This window comes from Phacochoerus africanus, chromosome 16 (genome assembly GCF_016906955.1).
Source record: "Phacochoerus africanus isolate WHEZ1 chromosome 16, ROS_Pafr_v1, whole genome shotgun sequence".
NCBI lineage: Eukaryota > Metazoa > Chordata > Mammalia > Artiodactyla > Suidae > Phacochoerus > Phacochoerus africanus.
Window position 1 is genome coordinate 1,261,794 of NC_062559.1, and position 20,633 is coordinate 1,282,426.

At 59.9% G+C, this 20,633-nt stretch overlaps 1 protein-coding gene across 1 annotated transcript in view; it reads left to right on the forward strand.

The window, feature by feature from the left end:
* PTPRN2 (protein tyrosine phosphatase receptor type N2) overlaps positions 1-19,398 on the forward strand; it is a 711,364-nt gene extending 691,966 nt beyond the window's left edge. The window contains exons 22-23 of the mRNA XM_047763645.1: positions 10,234-10,307; positions 17,842-19,398. Of these exons, the coding sequence (XP_047619601.1) occupies positions 10,234-10,307; positions 17,842-17,913 (146 nt within the window). The 3' untranslated portion in view covers positions 17,914-19,398. The remainder of the gene's footprint in view (positions 1-10,233; positions 10,308-17,841) is intronic.
* The last annotated feature ends 1,235 nt before the right edge of the window (positions 19,399-20,633 follow it).

Genomic DNA, 20,633 nt, shown 5'->3' on the forward strand with positions numbered 1-20,633 from the left:
CTGGCCCTCGGCCTTTCACGGGGGCTTTCGGGGATTAAGGCCTGCAGGGGTATCTGGAGCCTTTGAGAGGAAACGGGGACTAATTCACGTCCTTTCTGCGCTGTCTGGCTGTTAGCCCGCAGACGACGAATGCAGTTTGCAATCTGAGCGGGGGGTTGGGGGGGGCCCACTGCTCTGCACGGGTTTTGTGGCGGGAAAATCAGTGTCGTCCTGTAAAATTCTCTGCACATTTTTCCTGCGGCTGTGAACGCGTTTCTGACGCGTCGTGAACACTTGGATTAGAATCCGTGTTTTGGGAGCTGATTTCTCGCACTGAGGGGCTTGGCTCGAACGCAGCAACGCTGCTCTTGCAGCTGAGATATTTTTTTACGCTTTCATATTTTTGTCCATGAGGTCTCTCTGCTCAGGGATTCCCACATTGCCTCACAATCTGTGAAAGGACTGCAGAGGCCGATGGTGGGGTCCCCAACGGTCACATCTGCTGGGTCCTCCGGGGGGCGGGGTGGCCTCGCTGGCTGGCCAGGTGTCACTCACCCAGAGGCCACAGCAGAAACCACACTTCGAGGAAGCTGGGCGTCCCCAGGCCCCGACTCTCCGGGGAGGCCCCTTCCTTTTGTTTGGCAGGAGCCACGGAAGCGGGCTTTTCCTCTCTGTGCTCACGGACCCCGGCCAGCAGGTTGCCGGGAGAGGCCTTCAAAGCGAAGGTGGCTGAGAGGTCATTCCCAAGTGACCTCGGCACGGGAGCGTGGCCAGCTGACCCGTTTCCATCCTCAGCAGCCGACCTGTTTCACCGTCCGCCCCTCGCCCAGGGACGCCAGCAAGCATCTCTCCTCCAGAGGGAGGTGGCAGTGTCACCCTCTCTCCTGTCCCCGGGAACCTGAGTCCTCCGGGACCGCACCTGAGTGGACCTGCACAGGGTTTGTCCTTCGGTGTCTGACTCCGGTCGCCCGGCATCGCATCCTCAAGGCCGATCCGCGTGGCAGGTGCCAGCTGCTCCCCCTCACGGAGGCTGACGCGCCATCCCACGGGCAGACCCCAGGTTCCTTGTCCATCCTGCATCGTGACCGCTGTCGGCTGCTGAGACAATGCGCTGCGATCAGGGGTGTGCGGCTCTCTTGGGAGTTTCTGCTTCTGGTTCTTTGGGGTTGTGCGCCCAGAGTGGATCGGCTGGAGGGCAGGGTGGTTTGTGTTTAAATTTTTGAGGACGCTCCCTAGTGTTTTGCAGGGTGGCTGCACCTTTTCACGCTCACGCCAGCATTGCAGCGGCGCTTCAGCTTCTCCACAATCCCTCCACGCGCGTTACTTCCTGGGGGTTTGAAAGCCGCTGTCCCCGTGGCTATGAAGCAGCATCTCCCTGGGGGCTTTATTTGCATTTTCCTAAAGCCTAAAGGGGAGGGCCTGCTCGTATTTGTTGACCCTTTGGATATGTCCTTTGGTGAAATGTCTGTTCAAGTGCTTTGCCCATGTTTAATTGAGGGTTTTTTGGTAGGAGTTCTTTCTATCCCGTGACTATGAAATGCCTATCAGACGGTGCTTTGCCGTTATTTTCTCCTGTTCTGGGAGAAATAACATTTCGTGGCTCGTGGAACTTTTAAAACCCAGCACCCCTCCCCCAGCTGCGCTGGTCACGACAGCAGCCGCTGGTCCCACGTGGCGACTTAGGTGAGTTAAGATGGAAAACACCGGCCCCATGCCGAGGGCCCAGTGGCCGCCGAACAGGACGTGCAGAGGTCCCGTCCGTTGCAGGAGGCCCCACTGGGTGGCTCTGCTCCTGGGAACAGGTGACAGTGGCCGTCCACAGGGGTCCACACCTTTGTCTCCTCCTCTCTGGGCCCAGCCCGCACGTCTCGCTCTGTCTTCCCGCGACGGCCCCTGGACGGGTCTGGGTCCTCGGCTCTGAGCCCCGTCTCTTCTGCACCCGGAGGTCAGGGGGATGTGGGGACACGCCGCCAGCAGCGCAGCCCCTCTCTCAGGGCCACGCCACTCCTGTCCTACAGGACCCAGGACTCAGCTGAGCCTGGATCTCCCCTTCCGCCTCTCACGGGTCCTGCTGTCCCTTGAGGCCACCGCCACAGAACCCTTCCTCCTCTGGCAGATGCTGGGCTAAACCCTGGAGGTGCCATTTCAACCTGGTATTTACTGAACGCCTGGAAGCGCGGCCAGTGAGACAGGAACAGACCCCGGCCCCTGCAGTTTATACCCGCGCAGCAGGCGATGTGGGGCAGTGAGTGCCGAGGAGGCCCTGGGGTGCAGGCCCTGGGTGCCTCGCTGCCACCTGTCCCAGAGCCGGTACAGAGCTTAGGCCATTCCTCACAGCGCCAAGGGGACAGACGCTGACTGATGGCTGAGGAAGCAGATCCCAGAGGTGTGGCAAAGGCGTCCAGCCGGCCGGGCCAAGGCAGAGCCCAGAGCTCAGAGGGCAGCGCCCAGAGGCACGACAACCCGCAGGGTGCAGGGCAGGTCTCTTAGGGCCCCGGTGGAACCTGTACCTGGGAGAAGCCACGGAGGCCAGATGGCGGGGACCAGTCTGGAGCCGCTGGGAGGAGAACGTCCAGCAGGTCCGGGCGGGATGGACTTGGCGCTGCTGGACGAGAGGGCCGGAGGGGCGGCACTGGCTCTTCCACGGACAAAAGGGAGCTGGGGAGGCAGGCTGCAGAGACCAGGGGCCCTGGAGCGACAGACCTGAAGATCCAGCAGGAGGGGCTCTCCAGTGACACCCTGTGGGGGGCGGGGGTTGATGCCTTGACCTCAGGGGGTGACGCCTTGACTTGTGGGGGCGGGGGGGCGACGCCTTGTCCTTGGGGGGTGATGCCTTGTCCTTGGGGTGATGCCTTGTCCTCAGGGGGTGACGCCTTGTCCTCAGGGGGTGACGCCTTGTCCTGGGGGGTGACGCCTTGTCCTTGGGGTGGGGGGGGTTAATGCCTTGTCCTCAGCTCGCTCAGGTTTCGGCTGAAAAGATAGGGGACAGGGGGTCTTTCAGTTGCGGACATTGTGTCCCATCAGGCAACAGGGGGATATTTCTTCCCTTGTCTGTTTACTGGGCAGTCGAAGCTGAGACGCCCGGGGGGCTGGGGGCAGCTCTGCTGGGGGGCCACGGTCCCCGGAAAACGCCCCAAGCACATGTTACCAGGCCTCTCTGAGCCACACAGCAGCCGCGGCCTGCAGCCGCCCCCGAGGCAGCCCCCATCCTCAGGTCACCCCGAGCGCCGGCAGGCCCCCCAACTCTCCCACCTGCCGACAGGTCGTCGGTCCCTCCCGTGAGCGCTTCCTTCTCCTGACCGGCGGCAGCTCACTCGTCCCCAGGCCCGGGCTGACCTCTCCCATCCCATGGGCAGGGTCACATCTGTCCCTCTGGCCCCTGGCTCACCGGCCCTGCCACATGGCCGTGGAGGCGTTGATGCAGCTGCAGGGTCCCCAGTGTCCTTTAGCAGAGCCAGCTGCCCCGCGGGGTCCATGTGGCCCCTGTGCTCCCAGCCATTGCCCCAGCCCCACGCACCCCTCTCCCCTGGACCCCGGAGGCTCAGGAAGACCCCGGGCCCTTTCAGCAGCAGCTCATGCCCCAACCGTGAGACCGCATCCCTGCTCCTGCCAAGGACCCCTGGCTCCCCCCAGCACAGGGGGCCCCCGAGCACAGCCCCCCTGCTGGCTTGGCAGTGGAGGCTCAAACACTGTGTTAAGTAGGATTCCAAGGCCCATGCTCTGCTGGAACGGCCGTGTTTTCTGCGTGGGCAAAATGTCAAGGACCCCTCCTCTGTCCTTTGCGTTGGGGACCCTCCGGGTCAGTCGGGCCACTGGCACGTGTACTTGTGCTGGAACATTCTGTGGCAAGCACGGACCGTCCGTGCTGTTCCCACGACCTCTTGGCGCCCTCCTGAGGCCTCTGGACCCCTGCCCCTCCTTTCACCAGGGCGGGGGACGGGGGTTCGAGGACTCCGCAGAACTGGGCCCCAGTGCCGCGTCCACCGTCCACCGAGCAGGCCAGAGGCCAGCCGCATGCTTGCGTTCTGATCCAGAAACAGACTCAGGGGCCACGGGAGGGAGAAGGGTCCAGAGAGCCCTCACTGCAGGTTTGATAGCGACTGAGGGTCAACCCCCCCGGAGGACTTGTCCCCCGGTTCAAGGGTAACAAGAGGAGTTCCCGCTGTGGCTCAGCAGCCTGAGTGCCATCACTGTCGCTTTGAGGATGCTGGTTTGATCTCTGGCCTCCCACAGTGGGTCAAGGAGCCTGCATTGCTGTGGCCGTGGTGTAGGCCAGCAGCTGCAGCTCCGACTTGACCCCTGGCCCAGGACTTCCATATGCCGCAAGTGCTACCCTAAAAAAGAAAAAGGGGGGGGTAATGAGTGGCCAGGCCCTCAGGGCACCCATTGGTCTCTGAAGCCCCAGCTGCTCCCCCCCACCCCAGACGCCCCTCTGTTCTGATCCTGCAGGGCCCCAGGAGCATGCGGTTCAGAGTGGCAGATCCTGGCTGAAATGGGGGGCTGCCTTCAGAGCCCCTCCTGCTCCCCGAGCCTCCGGGGTCATTCCTGACGCGGGGCCCCGGCCTCTTCCCTGAAGCCACAGAGAAAGCACTCGCTGTCGCCTTTGTCACTCTGACCTGCCCACTGAGGACTGAGCGCGGCCTGGAGGTTTCCTAGGGAGCGTGTGTCCTGTGTCATTCCAGGTCCCACAGGCGGCACTTCGCCGTCGGTGCCGGGATGTAGAGAGTGTCCCCTTGGTGGCACTGCTGCCTCCGCGTCTCGTTCACGCTCCGCTTCCAGGGGCAGGTCGTGGTCTGTTCATTGTGCTCCTGGCGGCACTGGGCCCTCACGACGGTCGTGCTGTCACTGCATCTTCACAAGTTTACCAGTCGCCCCCTCTGACGCCCTCTGTTCTTTACCCGACGTGGTACCCGGTTCTCGGCAGTGACGCTGCCCATGCCTCCCCGGCATCCCAGATGCCACGAGCAGAGCCTCCTGGAGCATCGGGGACGGCAGCTTTAGGAGCCACACAGAGTCCTGCTTTTGTTTAACGGGTATTTTTTATGAAGATTACAAAGCATCTCCGTTTCTCCGGAGAAGTGGTTTCAAATTTGTGTTTATAAACCATGGAAACGTCCTCGCTTGTGGAGTCCTGGAGCCCTTGACTTTTAAGTGGCTGCGATGCTCGTGTGAGTCTCCTTTGATCCCAGGAAGACCTTGTGAAGCGCAGGCGATAATGACTCCAGACGGCCGACAAGAACGCTTCCTGGTTGTAATTTTGATAAATCTTCAGTCCATTCAGAGCATCCAGAAACATGAAGTAAACCCGCTGAGCACAGCAGACCCAGGACGATTGTGTGTGTGTGTGCGTGTGGGCACACGCATGCGTGCACATGCATGCGTGCATGTGGGGTCGAGGCCCAGGGTGGCCCTTGCACCTGGCAGCGAGAGGAGGGGCCCTCCGACTTGTGGTGGAGCCTCCCTGATGCGTCGTCTTGGCTTGGGGCTCTCTGGTCCTGTCGCCACAGAGGGAGCTCAGCTGTGAATCCGCCCGATCGTTGGGGCCGAGGACGCTCCTGTCACTGGTTCCCCCCCCCCCCGCCCCCAAGCCCTTCTTCCCAAAGCGGAGCTCAGCCGAAAACCGCAGACCCTGCAGACCCAGCTCCGCGCACAGATAGCTCTGCCCCTGCCCCCCGGACACGGGGACTGCTCCACGAGGCTCCTCCTGGACAGCTGGCCGCCACCGCCGTCCCTCTGTCCCTGCAGGTATACCTAGCTGGGAGCAGAGCATGAGTGGAGGCAGTTTCCTCGTGCAGAATCAAGGCCTTTGTCACCTGTGCCCTCAACGTGTCACGAGTTCTTCACACTGAAGAAGAAAGCGTGCATGGCACCCCTGCCACCTGCAAAACCTCAAGACGTGTTTATGAAGTGACCGTGCGTGAGGATGCCGTCGAAGCCCTGCTGACGAGCGCGGAGGGACCGGGACGGTCTGTGACCTCCTCGCGCCTCAACCATGGTCACTCGCCGTCACCTGGAAGGAGGTGGCGCCTCGAGTCACAGGACTCGCCCACCAGCCGGCAAACGCCAGGGGGGAGCAAAGCGAACCTCAAAAAGAGGCCTGTTTTCTTGGTTTTCTTTCACTTTGAATGGATTCATCGTAAAATTGGTTTTAATATGTTAATACCAATATTCTTTTCCAGTGTCTCGTTTAGTGGTTCCTACTTTTATGGAAAGCTAAAAAAACAAACAAAAAAGTTCCCGTCGTGGCGCCGTGGTTAACAAATCCGACTAGGAACCATGAGGTTGCGGGTTTGATCCCTGGCCTTGCTCAGTGGGTTAAGGATCCGGCGTCGCCATGAGCTGTGGTATGGGTTGCAGACGCGGCTCAGATCCCGCGTTGCTGTGGCTCTGGTGTAGGCCAGGGGCTACAGCTCCGATTCGACCCCTAGCCTGGGAACCTCCATATGCCACGGGAGCGGCCCAAGAAATGGCAAAAAGACAAAAAAAAAAAGGAAAAAACAAACAAACAAAAAACACCTCTGTTGTCTTAAAAATGTGCTTCCCTAATATGTGAACTTTGAAACCAGCCACCCCTGCGTCGTAGGAGCCACAGCGGGAGCCGTGGGTGTGCGCGGAGCAGCCCCCAGCCAGCCTCCCCGGGGAGCCTGTGGGCCACGTGGGCCTCGCGTCCGGTGCCAGGGAAGGCGGGCCATGGTGACTCACGCTGCCCGGCCTCTGCTGTGCATCGTGGAGTCGCCCGCCTGAACCACCGCAGCACCTCAGCAAGTGCATACCTTCCCCTCGCGTCCACGGTGCTTCTCGGTCGAAAACACGGGAACCGCCGGCCTGGCATCAGCCGGGGCTCCCTCCGTGGGTTGGTAGGGCTGTCTTGCTCCCGCCTGCCGTCTGTCTGCGTTTTAGCGGCATCTGTCTCATCAGTTCTTCAGCTGGGCACCTGCCTTTGGCCCCATCTGAATGTTGGCCCGGACCCACAAGACGGGGTTTGTAAAGCGAGAATTCCACTTCCAACACCCTGCAGGGAGCTTCCTAGATACTTGGGGGACTGAAATAAATCCTTTCACCTTCAGTGAAGCCCTTTATAAGGTGACGAAGGGCAGCCCCCCCACCCCCCTGTAGCTGTTTTATAAGCACAGATTTGTGTTTGATGCCCCGGAGTTTCACCAGGATGCCCGGAGCTGAAGGGGCGAGGTGCACATCCTCCCTGCCCCTCGTAAAAGATCTGCCCGTGGTTCTGTTAAAACGCCTCTCTCCACACCCTTCACGTAACTCATCAGCCTTCATCCTGATGCCCGCAGAGGCGTCGCGTCACCTCAGACCGTCGAGTCTCCCTGAGACATCCCCCACCTCTCTCTTTTCAGTCCTGTACATTTTTAAGCACCCATGTAATTTCCTCCGCTGTCACATTTTGGTCTCGGGCTAAGTGGGGTGCTGAGCTCTGGTCCCCACGTGTTTCCTCCTTTAAATACCTCGTCTGGGGAGACCCTGATGAGACTGTCCGCCTGCTTTTCTCGCCTCCTCTCTTGACAGTCCCCCCAAGGGTGTCCCTGCCGTCAGAGGAGAGCCGGGGGGTCCTTACATCCGATCCGAGGGGCTCGAGGGGGCCGGACCCCCTCCCCATGGAGCTGTGGATGCACAGCTCCACAGCTGGGGGTGCACCTGGGGGTGCACCTGCCCCCGCCCCAGCCCTGCGCAGGGTCCTTCCACGGCCACCTCCTGGGACCGATGGGCGGGGGCGATGGGTGCTGGGTCTGGTGCTCAGAGCAGCCATTCAGAATAAAATAGCTGTTGGGAGGGTCTTTAAAGGCAGAGTTTCCAAGACAGAAGACAGCAGCCTGCACACCCTTACAAAGCGGGGGTGTCAGTCTGGGCCCGCATGGGCCTCTCGGCTTTGTCTTGAAGGCCTAGAATCTTCTCCGGCTGGTGATCAGCCCTGGTCCACACCCGCCTCTCCCGGAACCCGTGGGACAGCGGAGGGAAGCCGAGCGGAGCTGGGAACCCGGCTTCTCCACGGGCCTTTCTCCCAGAGGGGCTCTGTCCCTGAGCCTGTGTGGCTGCGGGTCCTGAACCTCCGGGGGTCACTGTGCACCATCTCCTTGGGTCCCCACCAGAGCCTGGCACCCGCCCAGGATGCACCCAGGCAGAGGAGTCTGCATCCTGCCCTCCCAGGCTTCTTCATGCTTGAAGCAGACCTGCAGCAGGAGCCCTGCGCAGAGGGGCAGCCCCGAGCAGGCGCCCGTGTTCCTGGGGAGACAGGGGCTTGGGGATGAAACGCTGCCTTGGGTGCATGCTCCGTGCAGGACTAAGGCCACCCTGTGTTTGGAGAAGCCCATTTTGGGGTTCCTTTGGGAAGATGAAGACGCACTGGGGGGCTGCTGGGCCGTGGCCTGTGGACCGGGCAGGGTCCTCTCCCCAAGCGGGGGGCCTGGCGGCCCGGCACACCCAGCCACTGTCACAGACCATCCCGGAGTCATGGGCACCCTCTGAAGCAGGACTGCTCTTCCTGGGGCCTCACAGCACAGAAACCACCAGCCCTGCCCAGGAGCCCTCGGGCAAACGGAACAAGAGCCTGTCTCTGGCCTGGATGAGTTAGTTTCTCAGCCAAGACCCTGGCAAGAAAGACGTCTTAGACCCCGGTAGGAGTAGGGGGGGGTCCAGGGTTCCTGTACCCAGCAGGATGGCATTCATCATGGAGAGAGACTGCCAGCCCTGTCTCCACAGCCTGGGCACTGGGATGGCCGCTGTGCTGGCCACACGGGGTCAGCCGGACCCCGCCTCCTGGTCTGAAACACTCATTCCAGGGGTGCAGCCCTGTCGCAGTTCCCCGCCTGCCCGTGTACATCTGCCTGGACTGCATCTCCTCCCGTGGCCCCACCCTCACCAGCCGCGCCCTCTCTGAGGTTCTCGGGGCCCCACTCACCCTCCCGCCCTCATCTGCAGCGACAGCTCCCGAAGCCCCTCTCAGCCCACCGCTCGGAAAATGGCACAGCTGCCCACAGCCTCCCTCTGAGGATGTCTCGCCGGATGGAGCCCCTCCCGGCCCCACGGCCAAGGGCAGCACCGGGCGCACTGGGTCAAGACGCCGTGGGATGGCTGACCAGCCCCGTCCCTCCTCCAGGCCTGGGACCGGGGAACACGGCCACCTGCTCTCGGGACGAGGCCCCACCTGTGCAGGGCCTGAGGGTCGGGCTGGCCACTCCGGGGGCGCCTCCCCCAAGCCCCGGCGCAGGACAGAACCCCCTGCGGACAGAAAGGGCTCCGCCTCGAACCCGCCAGCTTGGGACTCCATCCTTCTGTCCATCAACCAGAGGGTCTAGCAAAGGGCCAAACAAGAATTTGTGATAAACTGACTTTTTTTTTTTACATTTTTAAATTAAAGTATAGCTGATTTGCAGTGTTTCTTGAGGGTCTGTTGTACAACAGGCTGACCCAGCCACACACGGGTCCCTGTGCTGTCAACCCAAGCAGCATCATTTCTGTGGCCGCGTCTCTAGGAGGGGGGTCCCGGCCACCCTGCTCCCTGGGCATCCTGGCCGTTTCTTAACATGTGGACACTCGCTCCCAAAAGGCCAGCAGCTCTGGGTTTAAACCCCAACCTGTGTGTGTATGCGTTCCCTCATCTCTCATCTCTCTAAATAAAAGTCCTGTGCAGTAGGTGTTCCCGTCGTGGCGCAGTGGTTAACGAATCCGACTAGGAAACGTGAGGTTGCGGGTTCGATCCCTGGCCTCGCTCAGTGGGTTAAGGTTCCTGCATTGCCGTGAGCTGCGGTGTAGGTCGCAGATGTGGCTCGGATCCCGCGTTGCTGTGGCTGTGGTGTAGGCTGGTGGCTACGGCTCCGATTTGACCCCTCGCCTGGGAACCTCCATAGGCCGCAGGTGCAGCCCTAGAAAAGGCAAAAAGCCAAAAAAAAGGAAAGAAAGAAAAAAAAGATCAAAACTCATACGCTGCTTTGGGTGGTTTAAAACATTCTTTAAAATCCGCCCCCCCCAAAAAAAAAGAACAAAGCCTTTGTCTCGAAAGGTGCTGGCTCCTGTTGGTAGGTGTCCACGTGGGCGTCTGGAAAGAGCTTTCCAGCCCAGCCTTCTGGCATTAACGCTGACGAAAGCCACTGCCCACACTGAAAGCACCGATGCCGGCTGAGGGGCGCCAGTCCATCTCAGTCGGCTTCTTGGCTCGGAGGGGGCCCAGCAGCCCGCAGGGGTCAGCGGCGCTGGGGGGTCTGTGTCTGAACTCACCCCCGTCCGTGTCTGTTGCAGGCGCCAAGGAGCTTGACATTGCGGCGACGCTGGAGCACCTGCGGGACCAGAGACCGGGCATGGTCCAGACAAAGGTACCGTCAGCTGGTCCTGGGCACGAGGGCTCTGGGGATGTCTTTCTCAGCTGGTTTTCTCGAGAGGAGCGAGAGTCAGGCTGGCACAGGGCAGGTCGCGGGCTGTTCTGGCAACAGCCCCAACGTTTCAGCCTGAGGAGCTGTGGCGGGATCGCGAGTCCTGGGGACACGCCATTCGGGGTGGGGGGGGGTGGGGGGAACACAGTGCAGTTTTATAGGCAGCACCTTTTCTTTTTTGGCCACACCCACGGCACATGGACGTTTCCCTGGCCAGGGATCGAATCCAAGCCAATGCTGTGACCTACACCACAGCTGCAGCAATGCCAGGTCCTTAACCCACTGCACGGCAGCGGGAACTCCAAGGCCAGCCCCCCTGGTGTGGAATGTCCTGTGATCAGGAAACAGTCTGCCTGCCTCTGACATTCCCAGCTCCAAGTTCGGTCGTCAGGACAGGGGTCCCCGGGACATCCCCAGATGTCCCTAAGTAGCTCGCACGCATGCTTCTTGAAAAAGGCCAAGTGTGCAGCATCAGGAGCAAAGACAAAAAATTACCAGTTGGCCATGGGTTAACCAGAGCTAGAAACAGGCTCACATGGCACGTTTCCTTAGAGTTCTGGAAATATCTGTGCCCGAGAACGAAAGCTGCCGCATGCACTTCGTCGTGGGATTCAGACTCTCATCCTTCCCCCGTGGGCCGGATGCCCCATGTGCCACATGATCTCGGTGATGAGAGGGGCCTTTGCACAACTGCTGCTTTACACGTCGAGGGCTAGCTTACCAGCAGGACTCCTGTGACTCAAGCTGGGCTGGGCCTTGGTGCCTGGGGGTGACGACTCTGGGACCCCAGCCCAGTCCCCCCCCGCCCACCGCCGCAGGGTCTTACCGTCCCCCACACAGGGCGAGCAGGTCCTACGCCCCCTCTCTGACTGTCACACTGAGAACTTGAACAGGACAGCCAGTGCCGAGCCCAGGGACAGCAGGAACAGTCTACATGCTGAGCAGAAGGAAGAAGCAAGAGCATCCCATGAGCTGGAGATCATTTCTTTAAACACCTTAGTGAGGAGTTCCCGTCGTGGCTCAGGGGTAACGAACCCGACCAGTATCCCTGAGGACGTGGGTTCGATCCCTGGCCTCGCTCAGTGGGTTAAGGATCTGGCGTTGCCGTGAGCGGTGGTGTAGGCTGGTAGCTGCAGCTCTGATTCGACCCCTCGCCTGGGAACTTCCATATACTGAGGGTGGGGCCATAAAAATCAAAAAACCGAAACAGGAGTTCCTGTCGTGGCGCAGCAGAAAGGAATCGGATTAGGAGGCGTGAGGTTGTGGGTTTGATCCCTGGCCTTGCTCCGTGGGTGAAGGATCCAGCATTGCCTTGAGCTGTGGTGCAGGTCACAGAGGCGGCTCAGCTCTGGCGTTGCTGTGGCTGCGGTGTAGACCGGCGGCTGTAGCTCCGACTAGACCCCTAGCCTGGGAACCTCCATATGCGGCCCTAAAAAGACAAAAGACAAAAAAAGTGTTTTAAAAAAAAAAAAAAAAAAAACCTTAATGAGCCATTTGGCTGCTTCTGAGTTGCTCAAGTCAGCCCTGAGCATTGAGGCAAAACAAAATTCTCTTGCAGAATCTCAACTCTTCTAAGCAGCACCAAAAGGAAGGCTGAGCGGTCAGGATGCCGGTCCAGCTGGCACCCCCACCTGCCCTGCTCTCTGCCCTCATCGGGGTTGGGGGAGGGGCTGGATGACAAGCACGAACAGCCCCTCGGTCCCTCCCCTGTATTTTGGGCCCGAGAACGTGCAGGGTTGTCACAAGGCCCTTTGTGTCACGAGACTTGATGTGAAAGTCACCACACTCCGTATGTTTACGTCGGGTTTTTTTACTTGCTTTTTAGGGCCGCACCCGTGGCATATGGAGGTTCCCAGGCCAGGGGTCAAATCAGAGCTACAGCTGCCAGCCTACCCCACAGCCACAGCAATGCAGGATCCGAGCTGCATCTGCGACCTACACCACGGCTCACGGCAATGCGGCGGATCCTTAACCCACTGAGCGAGGCCAGGGATCGAACCCGTGTCCTCATGGGTACTAGTCGGGGTCGTTATCGCTGAGCCACAACGGGAACTCCTCCTTCGATTTTTTGAAGTCTAAATTATCTTAGATCTATAAAAACTTACAGCAATGGTATAAATAACTCTCACGTGCCTGACCGGCTTCCCGGTGTCACGCTGAGGTAGCCACAGGGACAACCGAAGCCGGGAAGCTGCTGGCTCTGCCGACGCGTCCTGCCCCCAGGAAGCTTTCTCTGGAACAGGGTCCAGTCCAAGTCCAGCCCGCAGGGCGCTCAGCAGCCACCTCTCCCTCGTCTCCACGGTGGACAAGCCCGTGCCCTCGAGGATGGGCCGGGTCTGGCTGTTTCTGGGGACCGTCTCTGGCTTGGGTTTGTCTGGCACTCCCGGGGTGGGTCCTGGGTCTGGGTCTTGGGAGGGGTGGCCTGGAAGCAGTCGAGGCCCAGCTGCGTCTCCCTGGGTTGGTGCGTGCCGTCCCTGGGCTGAGGCCAGCGTTCCCCGATGGTCAGTGGCTGTTTCTCCCTGGGCAGTTGGTAGCATCTGGGGAGAAACTGCTCACACCCGTTTGTGGTCCAGCGTCACCCCCACGAGATGCTGATAAGTGGCAAGGCGCCCGTGGGTTTACCACCCAGGAAGGTCCATCCTGCTGGACGGACCGAGTCCTGGTGGGTGGCTGGTCAGGTCCAGAGACGCAGGATCAGTTCACGGTCCTGGATGGGCTGGGCCCCACATGGCCGCAAGCAGCCTCAGACCTTGATGCAGCGCAGAGCTGGGGCTGGGAGAGCAGGGAATCTTCTAAGCAAGAAGGAAAAGCTAATTCTGCCTCTGGCCAGATCCACCACATCTCCCCGCTGCCTGCTGCCTGGATCCACAGTTCAAGCCCATCTCATCCCTCCTTGCATCCGGGCACCTCCCAGGCAGGCCTGGCCATCCCACCCCTGCAGGGTCCAAGCAGCCTCCGAAGAGACCGATTCTGGCTGGGTCTCAGCAAGGTCATTGCGAGGGCAGGTCTTCTTGACAAAACTGAAAAAAAAAATTCCCTAGCACACCATTGAGTGCTGTGGCCTGCAGCCTGTCTCCAGAAGAACCCCGAAAGGGTCGCTCCCAGCCCTGCCTGGAAGAGGGGGCCCTGTTATCAAAGAGGGCCGTGTCCCACCTCTATCCGGATTTCTCTAAGTGGCAAAATGACACTCCTGGCCAGAGGATGTGTGCCAACATCCTGGCACTCGCAGGCAGCAGAAGCCACCTGGCCTCACAGTGACCTCTGCCCGGGGGGCATCTGAGGCGGTCTGGCCGAGGGTGTGCAAACTCAGCTCCTGGAATCTCGGTGCAAAGAAACCACAAACACATTAAGAGCCCCTGTTCTGTCTCAATCAGTGGCGGCTCTGGCCAACATCACCCACGAAACCGAACTTTCCCTGAAGTCCACGTTAACAGAAAGATAGGAAATTTCCTTGGACAAAATAGTACCAGGCCGTCTGAATCCACAAACCAGGAGAAGGTCCATGGTCTGTTCTTTTGCACCCATGTAGCCAAACCACCTCTTTTGAGCTGAACACAGAACAATTAATAAACTGTGAGCCCCTGGAGGTGAGGCCTGGGATAGCCACAGGCCCTGACGTCCAGCCAGGCAGCCGAACTGCCTCTGTTTTAAAGTCACCAAGAGGAGTTCCCGTCGTGGCCCAGTGGTTAAGGAATCCGACTAGGAACCATGAGATTGCGAGTTCGATCCCTGGCCTCCCTCAGTGGGTCGAGGATCCGGCATTGCCGTGAGCTGTGGTGTGAGTTGCAGACGCTGCTCGGATCCTGTGTTGCTGTGGCTGTGGCTACAGCTCCGATGAGACCCCTAGCCTGGGAATCTCCATATGCCGAGGGAGCAGCCCCAGAAAAGGCAAAAAGACCAAAAAGAAAAAAAAAAAAAAGTCACCAAGAGCAGGCGTTCCTGTTGTGTCTCAGCAGGTTAAGAACTCGACTCACATCCATGAGAACCTGGGTTTGCTTTGCGGGTTAAGGATCTGGCATTGCCTCAAGCTGCGTAGGTCGCAGATGTGGCTCGGATCCCGCGTTGCTGTGGCTGTGGTGCAGGCCAGCAGCTGCAGCTCTAGCCCGGGACCTTCCATAGGCCGTGTGTGCAGCCCTAAAAAGACAAAAACAAAGTCACCAAGAGCTGTGTTTCCACCTGAAACAAGCTGTCCATCAAACAAACTGCAGGTCCTGGTGGAGGGCTGCTGCCACAGACCCGGCCCTGGGAGGGGGCGCAGCTCGAGGGCCAGGACGAGGTGCCACGTGGGGGCGAGACGTTGTCCACACGACCCCGTCTCCATTCTCCAGAATGGGCACACTAAAACACTTATTTTTAGGAAGAGAGATGAACACGCAGGATGTAGTTATAATGATGCACTTTGAAAGCTGAGTTCCGTCTCCCCTGCACTCTGTAACCACCTTCTCCCCTTCCGTGTATCCTGTGAAAGGTACCTTTCTAACCACAGGCCTCAGCACTTTTCTGTAATCACATTTCCTCTTACAGTTGTCACTTTGAAGTCAAAGCCGGAGTTCCCTGGTGGCTCAGCAGGTTAAGGACCTGGTGTTGTCACCAAGGTTGCCCCAGTTGCTGCTGTGGTTCAGGTTTGATTCCTGGCCTGGGAACGTCCACATGCTGGGGGCGAAGCCCAAAAACAAAAGCCAAAGCTGCTTAAGTCGTGTGTTCCGCCCCCTGCAAGCCATGCAGTCACGTTTGCCACCGGCTTAGATGACTCGCGGGTGGGTACCCGTGGCGCCCCTGCCCGGCCCTCCCTGCCTGGCCCGTCTCTGCGTTTGGATCGCACCCCTGCTGTGTCCAGCTGCTCAGGCCTGTCCCCAAGGCCCCAACTTGCCTCCTTCCTGGAGACATAGGCGTCTTCACGCCCCCATTCTCTCTGTGTGTCTGCCTCCCCTTCCATGCGCGCACACATGTACACACGCAGGGCCTGTGCCCTGTCTCCCTGCTCCAGCATCCCAGGTCTGGAGTAGAGCCTGGGCTGGCATGTGATGAGGGGCTGAGGGGAGGGCTCCTGTCCTGAGCCCTTTTAAGAGCCGCACTGTCCCTGCCTGTGTGGGGGCCGGGACCCCTGCCTCAACGTGAACCCCGCTGGGCACCCCGCAGGGCGGGGCAGGGAGCCTGGAGGCCGTGGGCCGTCTCCTGCCCCACCGTCTTAGTTCAGCCCCTTCCGGCTTTGAAAGTCCCCAGGCCTCTCTTTGGGCCCCTGGCCTCGCAGACCTGGCAGCTCGGACGTTGCAACCAGGAGACTCCGGGGCTCCTGCTCGAGAGGCTTGTGTCCTAAGATTGAGTCCAGGCCCCAGAGACCATGTGGAGATGCGCGGTCTTTCATTCCTCAAGTGTAGCTTCTGCCTGTTATTTTCATGCTTTTTCTTAAAATCGTGTCTCTTCAAAGGACTTCAAATGCTGGTCCTTCACGGTTCTGGACTCCCTGTCCTCAACATCTCGCATCCTACCGTCTTAGCTAGGATGGCACTGCTGGAAGTGTGGGCCACACACAGTCCCCAGCCGGGACAGGGGGAGCAGCTGGCACCTTCCGAGATGACGGGCAGGCGGCTGACAAGCCCCCGTCTCGTGCTGACCAGCCCTGAGCGCACAGCCCGCCCCCAGCTGGTGCCCCCGGCCCAGCGGTGCCCAGACAGTGGAGTCTGCTGACCCTGGCCTCGCGGTCTGCACAGCGGCAGTTGCACCTGCTCCGTCCCACGTCCTCCCTGCGTCGCATTTGTCACGTGACGTGACATCAATGTTGGCTTTCTTATCAGATGCTTTCCATGAACTAGCTTCCTTCTCTTTGGGGCTGGGGGTTCCCGGGGTCCCGTTTCATAAGGGAGTGTCCCTCGTGTGCCTGTCCCCTTCTCCCTTTAGAGGGACGCTTGCAGAGCAGCTCTCCCTCTAAGCCGCAGTGGGATTCCCGCAGGGTCTCTCTTCATTTTGTCATGTTTCTGAGCCGTCATGAGACCCTGGTGTGCCCGCTGGCAAAGCCATCGAGTGGGAGGAGGCTGCTGGAGTCTCGGACCCGAGTCCTGCACACGACACCCCCTGCGAGCTGACAGTCACTTGACAGAGGCGACCGGAGGCTTTCCAAGGGCAGGTTGGGCCGGTGACAGCAGGTCTGACCGCCGGGCCCTGCAGGGAAGGGGAGGGACCTCCATGCAGGGCCTTGGGCGCTGGGAGGTGCTGGGACACGTGGCGCCACGCTGCGAGACACAGGAAGCTCTCCCAGTGGAGCCCCCAGTGCCCACGGGGCCTGTGGCCACCGGCAGAGGGCCTGACTGGAACAGCATTGGCTCAGGGGACCCTAATGAGAAACTGGCTCTTGTCCCCAAACGAGCACTAAATTCAGTTGACTTTCTGCTGTTGTTGGTTTTTTTGTTTTGTTTTGTTTTGTTTTGTCTCTTCTAGGGCCACACCTGTGGCATATGGAGGTTCCCAGGCTAGGGGTTGAATCGGAGCTGTAGCCCCCAGCCTACACCACAGCCACAGCAACGCGGGATCCGAGCCACATCTGTGACCCACACCACAGCTCACGGCAACGCCAGATCCTTCACCCACGGAGCGAGGCCAGGGATCGAACCCGCAACCTCATGGTTCCTGGTCGGATTGGTTAACCACTGCGCCACGACGGGAGCTCCTCTGCTGTTTTAATTGGAGCTACTTGCTGTGTTTCTGTCACCTACCGGCCGCTCACAGTAGAACTGAGTCCTTCTTTTGGGACTTGGGTTCACGGGTATTTGCGACCCAGGCATCAGGTGTTTATGCCATTGATGAAAGATCTTCATCCCGGCGGTGGTTTGCGTTGTGGATGTGACATCCCGGGGGGGGGGCAGCAAAGGGCCTGAGGATCCGTGCTGGCATTTCCATCCAGGGCTTGGGGTGGGAGCGAGGAGCCTGGGGCTCCACGCGACGGTGGGCTGTCCCTGTGCGGAGCCCGGCCCGAGGGGAGGAGCGCAGCCCGACCGCTGACCCCACGAGGTTGCCACACCATCCAGGCCGGCTTCACGGCAGGAAGCCGCATCCCGCCCCGGGTCCAGCGCTGGCGGTGGGGGCGGGATGAGGTTTCTTGGCAAGTGGAGCTGAGTCGGGTGGGGGCTGGGTGGGGGAGTCCGAAGGCGGTGGCCCCACCCTGTACATTTCTGAGCAAGGAAACCCTACGAAGGAAGGTGGCTGCATCCCCCCGCCCCCGCCAGGGAGGGGGTCCTGCTGGAGTCAGTGGGAGCCCATCTGGGCACCGGGTGCCTTGGCAGCATCTCCCAGTGATAAAAGGTGATGAGAAGCATGGAACCTGGGCCTCGTCCTGCAGACCCACGCTGGCTGCCGTCCTTTCCCTGGGAACCTGCAGCCCTTCCCTCTTCTCCTCGACGGCCTCTTTCTGCAGGGGGCGCCGGAGAGCTCAGGGCTGCAGTGAGACGTCCAGGCTCACTTGTCTTTCCTTTCGTCCCTCCAGGAGCAGTTCGAGTTTGCGCTGACGGCGGTGGCCGAGGAGGTGAACACCATTCTCAAGGCCTTTCCCCAGTGAGCCCTGCCCTGGGGGTGCTGTCTGCAGCCGCGAGATAACGTCACCGCGTCTCCTAGTCTCACGTCGCCTGCCTAGTGATCAGCTCCTTAAGCCTCCGTCGTCAGTACAGTTTAGCAGTTAACATGTGCATTTTTCCTCAACCAAATAATAATTGAGATCTGTGGGACGAAGCAATCACGGGGGGCAAGATCAGTTCATCTATTTTCACGTTCTTGAAAAAACAAAATATTTTTCCTTAAAGCACAGTCCACATTCTTCGCCGCTGATCGTGTCGCACGGATGGCACCCGAATGCACGCCGTTTGGTCCCCGGAAGAGAGCTGGCTTGTAACCCCCTAAAGGAAGGTCAGCCGGGCAGGGAGGGGCCCAGCGAGGCTGGCAGGGCACCGAGGGAGGCCACCAGCCAGAGAAAACGCCTTTGGCTTCTGTCTGGACGAGTTTGTCACCAGGAGAAATCAGCAGCTTATTCAGGAGCTAGATGACAAAACGGTGGCATCCTGCAGCTTGGGAGCCGATAGTAAGAAAATCGTCACAGCGCCTGGTTCAGTCCCCCGAGCTACGACAGCCCCTCTCCCTTTCTGCCCCCAAGGCAGGCAGGGCCCCTGGGAGCAGACGCTTCCCCCGCCACCAGCCCCCAGGCCAGCCACCCCCAGGACGGCCTCACCCAGGCAGGGGTGGGGCTTTCACGCTAAATGGGGGTCTGCACTTGGCAAGAACACGCCGCTAACCCCGCAGGTTGACCGAAACCAGCGAAGGCAGAGCTGGGCATGCCGTGGGCTCCTGGCAGGCATCTCCGCTCCCCTCTGGGGCAGGCAAGAGGCCCGCTGGCGCCCACGGGAGACAGAGATGAGCTCACCTCGGGAGAAATGCGGGGAGAGAGACCACATCGTCTGCTTTCACCTGCGTAGAACCCGAGCCCCTGGGGACCGGCGATGGCCCGGCCCTGAGCTCGGGCTCCCATCACGCACCGGCTCCTGCCAGACGTCACGGCAACAACGGGGATTTGCCAGGCTCGCACCTGAGCCCCAGGTTTACTGCCCAAAGCCGAAGAATACATTTCATTAACCTGGGATGGTGACACCTGGGAAGACATGCTGGCTGATCTTGGGGGGCGGGGGGGGGTGTCTCGTTGGGAAGAAAACGCTCCTGGTAATTCTCCCTCCAGCCGTCGACAGAGTCTCTCCATCTCGGACAGATGTGGCAGCTCCAAAGACAGGAGGGGGGAATCGTGGCCGGCGGAACGGGGAGAAAGATGCCAAAATATTATCTGTGTCTTTGAATGGTGTCGTCCCGTAGGTCCGCTTCCACAGCTCTACAATTTCTCCCCCCAAGTGGTTTCTCTCTATCTCGAATCTAGATAATTAATAGAACGAATTGATCTGAATTTAGGAATCGCATACCTACGTGAAATTTCTCACTTCTTACGTTTCTTCCATGTGAGATCTGAAAGCCTATTCAATTGTGTCCGATTAAACTTCTGATTTCACCCTCGACTGGTCTTTCTTTGGGATGAGAGGGCAGGTTTTTCCCGCTCATCCTTTGTTCCCTGCGGGTGTGGGCGTTTAGTGCAGAGACCAAGTGTGAGTTCCTTGGAACTCTGTCCTGAGCTGCTGTCTTATCTGCAGAGCTGGGTGTGTACCAAGGGCCACCGTTGAGTGTCGCTGAGAATTTATTCATTAAAAAGTGATAAAACAACCTCCGCTAAAAGCTGGGGGGGGAGGGCTGTGCTTGAGTTTGCCCCCCTCTCGCCCCCGTGCTGGTCCGCCTTGGCTGGCGGTGGCGACACACGACAGTCAGTGACGTTCTACAAAATGCTGGTGCCCTTTCTCGAGGCATCAGCCTGCAGCTCGTCCATCCTGTGGCTCCATCTCACCTGGAATCCGCCCCCCCCTCCCCGTCCCAGGTGTGCTTCTCATTAGAATCCTGCCCAGGGTTCCAGGAAGCTTCTGCTTTCCATGTGTGGCAGTTACTGTCACTGTCACAGAGCAGCAGGGACACTTCCCACAATAAATGCATGTCAGAATTTGCATACAGCAGACAGGGAGCCGGGCCGGGTTCCCCTCCCGCCAGCAGTATTAACAAATGCTGGGCCAGATGGACTTAAAACCCCGGAGCAGACTGACGGGGTACGGAGGGAGGCAGTGTGGGCAGAGCCGGGGGGCGCTGGGGCCGGGTCTACGCCATCCACTCGGACCACGAGGGGTCAGCGAGGAGCTGCTGGGAAGTGCTCACAACCCGCTCACGAAGAATGGACAGAGATGCAGCTGGTTCATTATGAAATGCACAGCACAGCACCGACGAGGACACACAGCCCACTGTCCGGCCAAGGTCTCGGAGCTCACGGATTCCCACGGGGGCTGGGTTCAGGTTCTGCGGAATCCCTGGTCTGTAGCCGCCCGGTGGCCACGGCTGGGGAACGCGTGTGGCTCCAGCATGAGTCCTGGCTGACGGGTTCACCTCAACAGGTGACGTGGTCAGAACTCCCCTCCTTCACTAGTGACGCCAACAGCTTCTTTGCCGGCCTGGATGGTGGTTTCTGAGCCTGGGGGAGTCCGGCCTGCATTTTTTTTTTTTGTCTTTTTGCTATTTCTTGGGCCGCTCCCGCGGCATATGGAGGTTCCCAGGCTAGGGGTCGAATCGGAGCTGTAGCCACCAGCCTACGCCAGAGCCACAGCAATGCGGGATCCGAGCCGCGTCTGCAACCTACACCACAGCTCACGG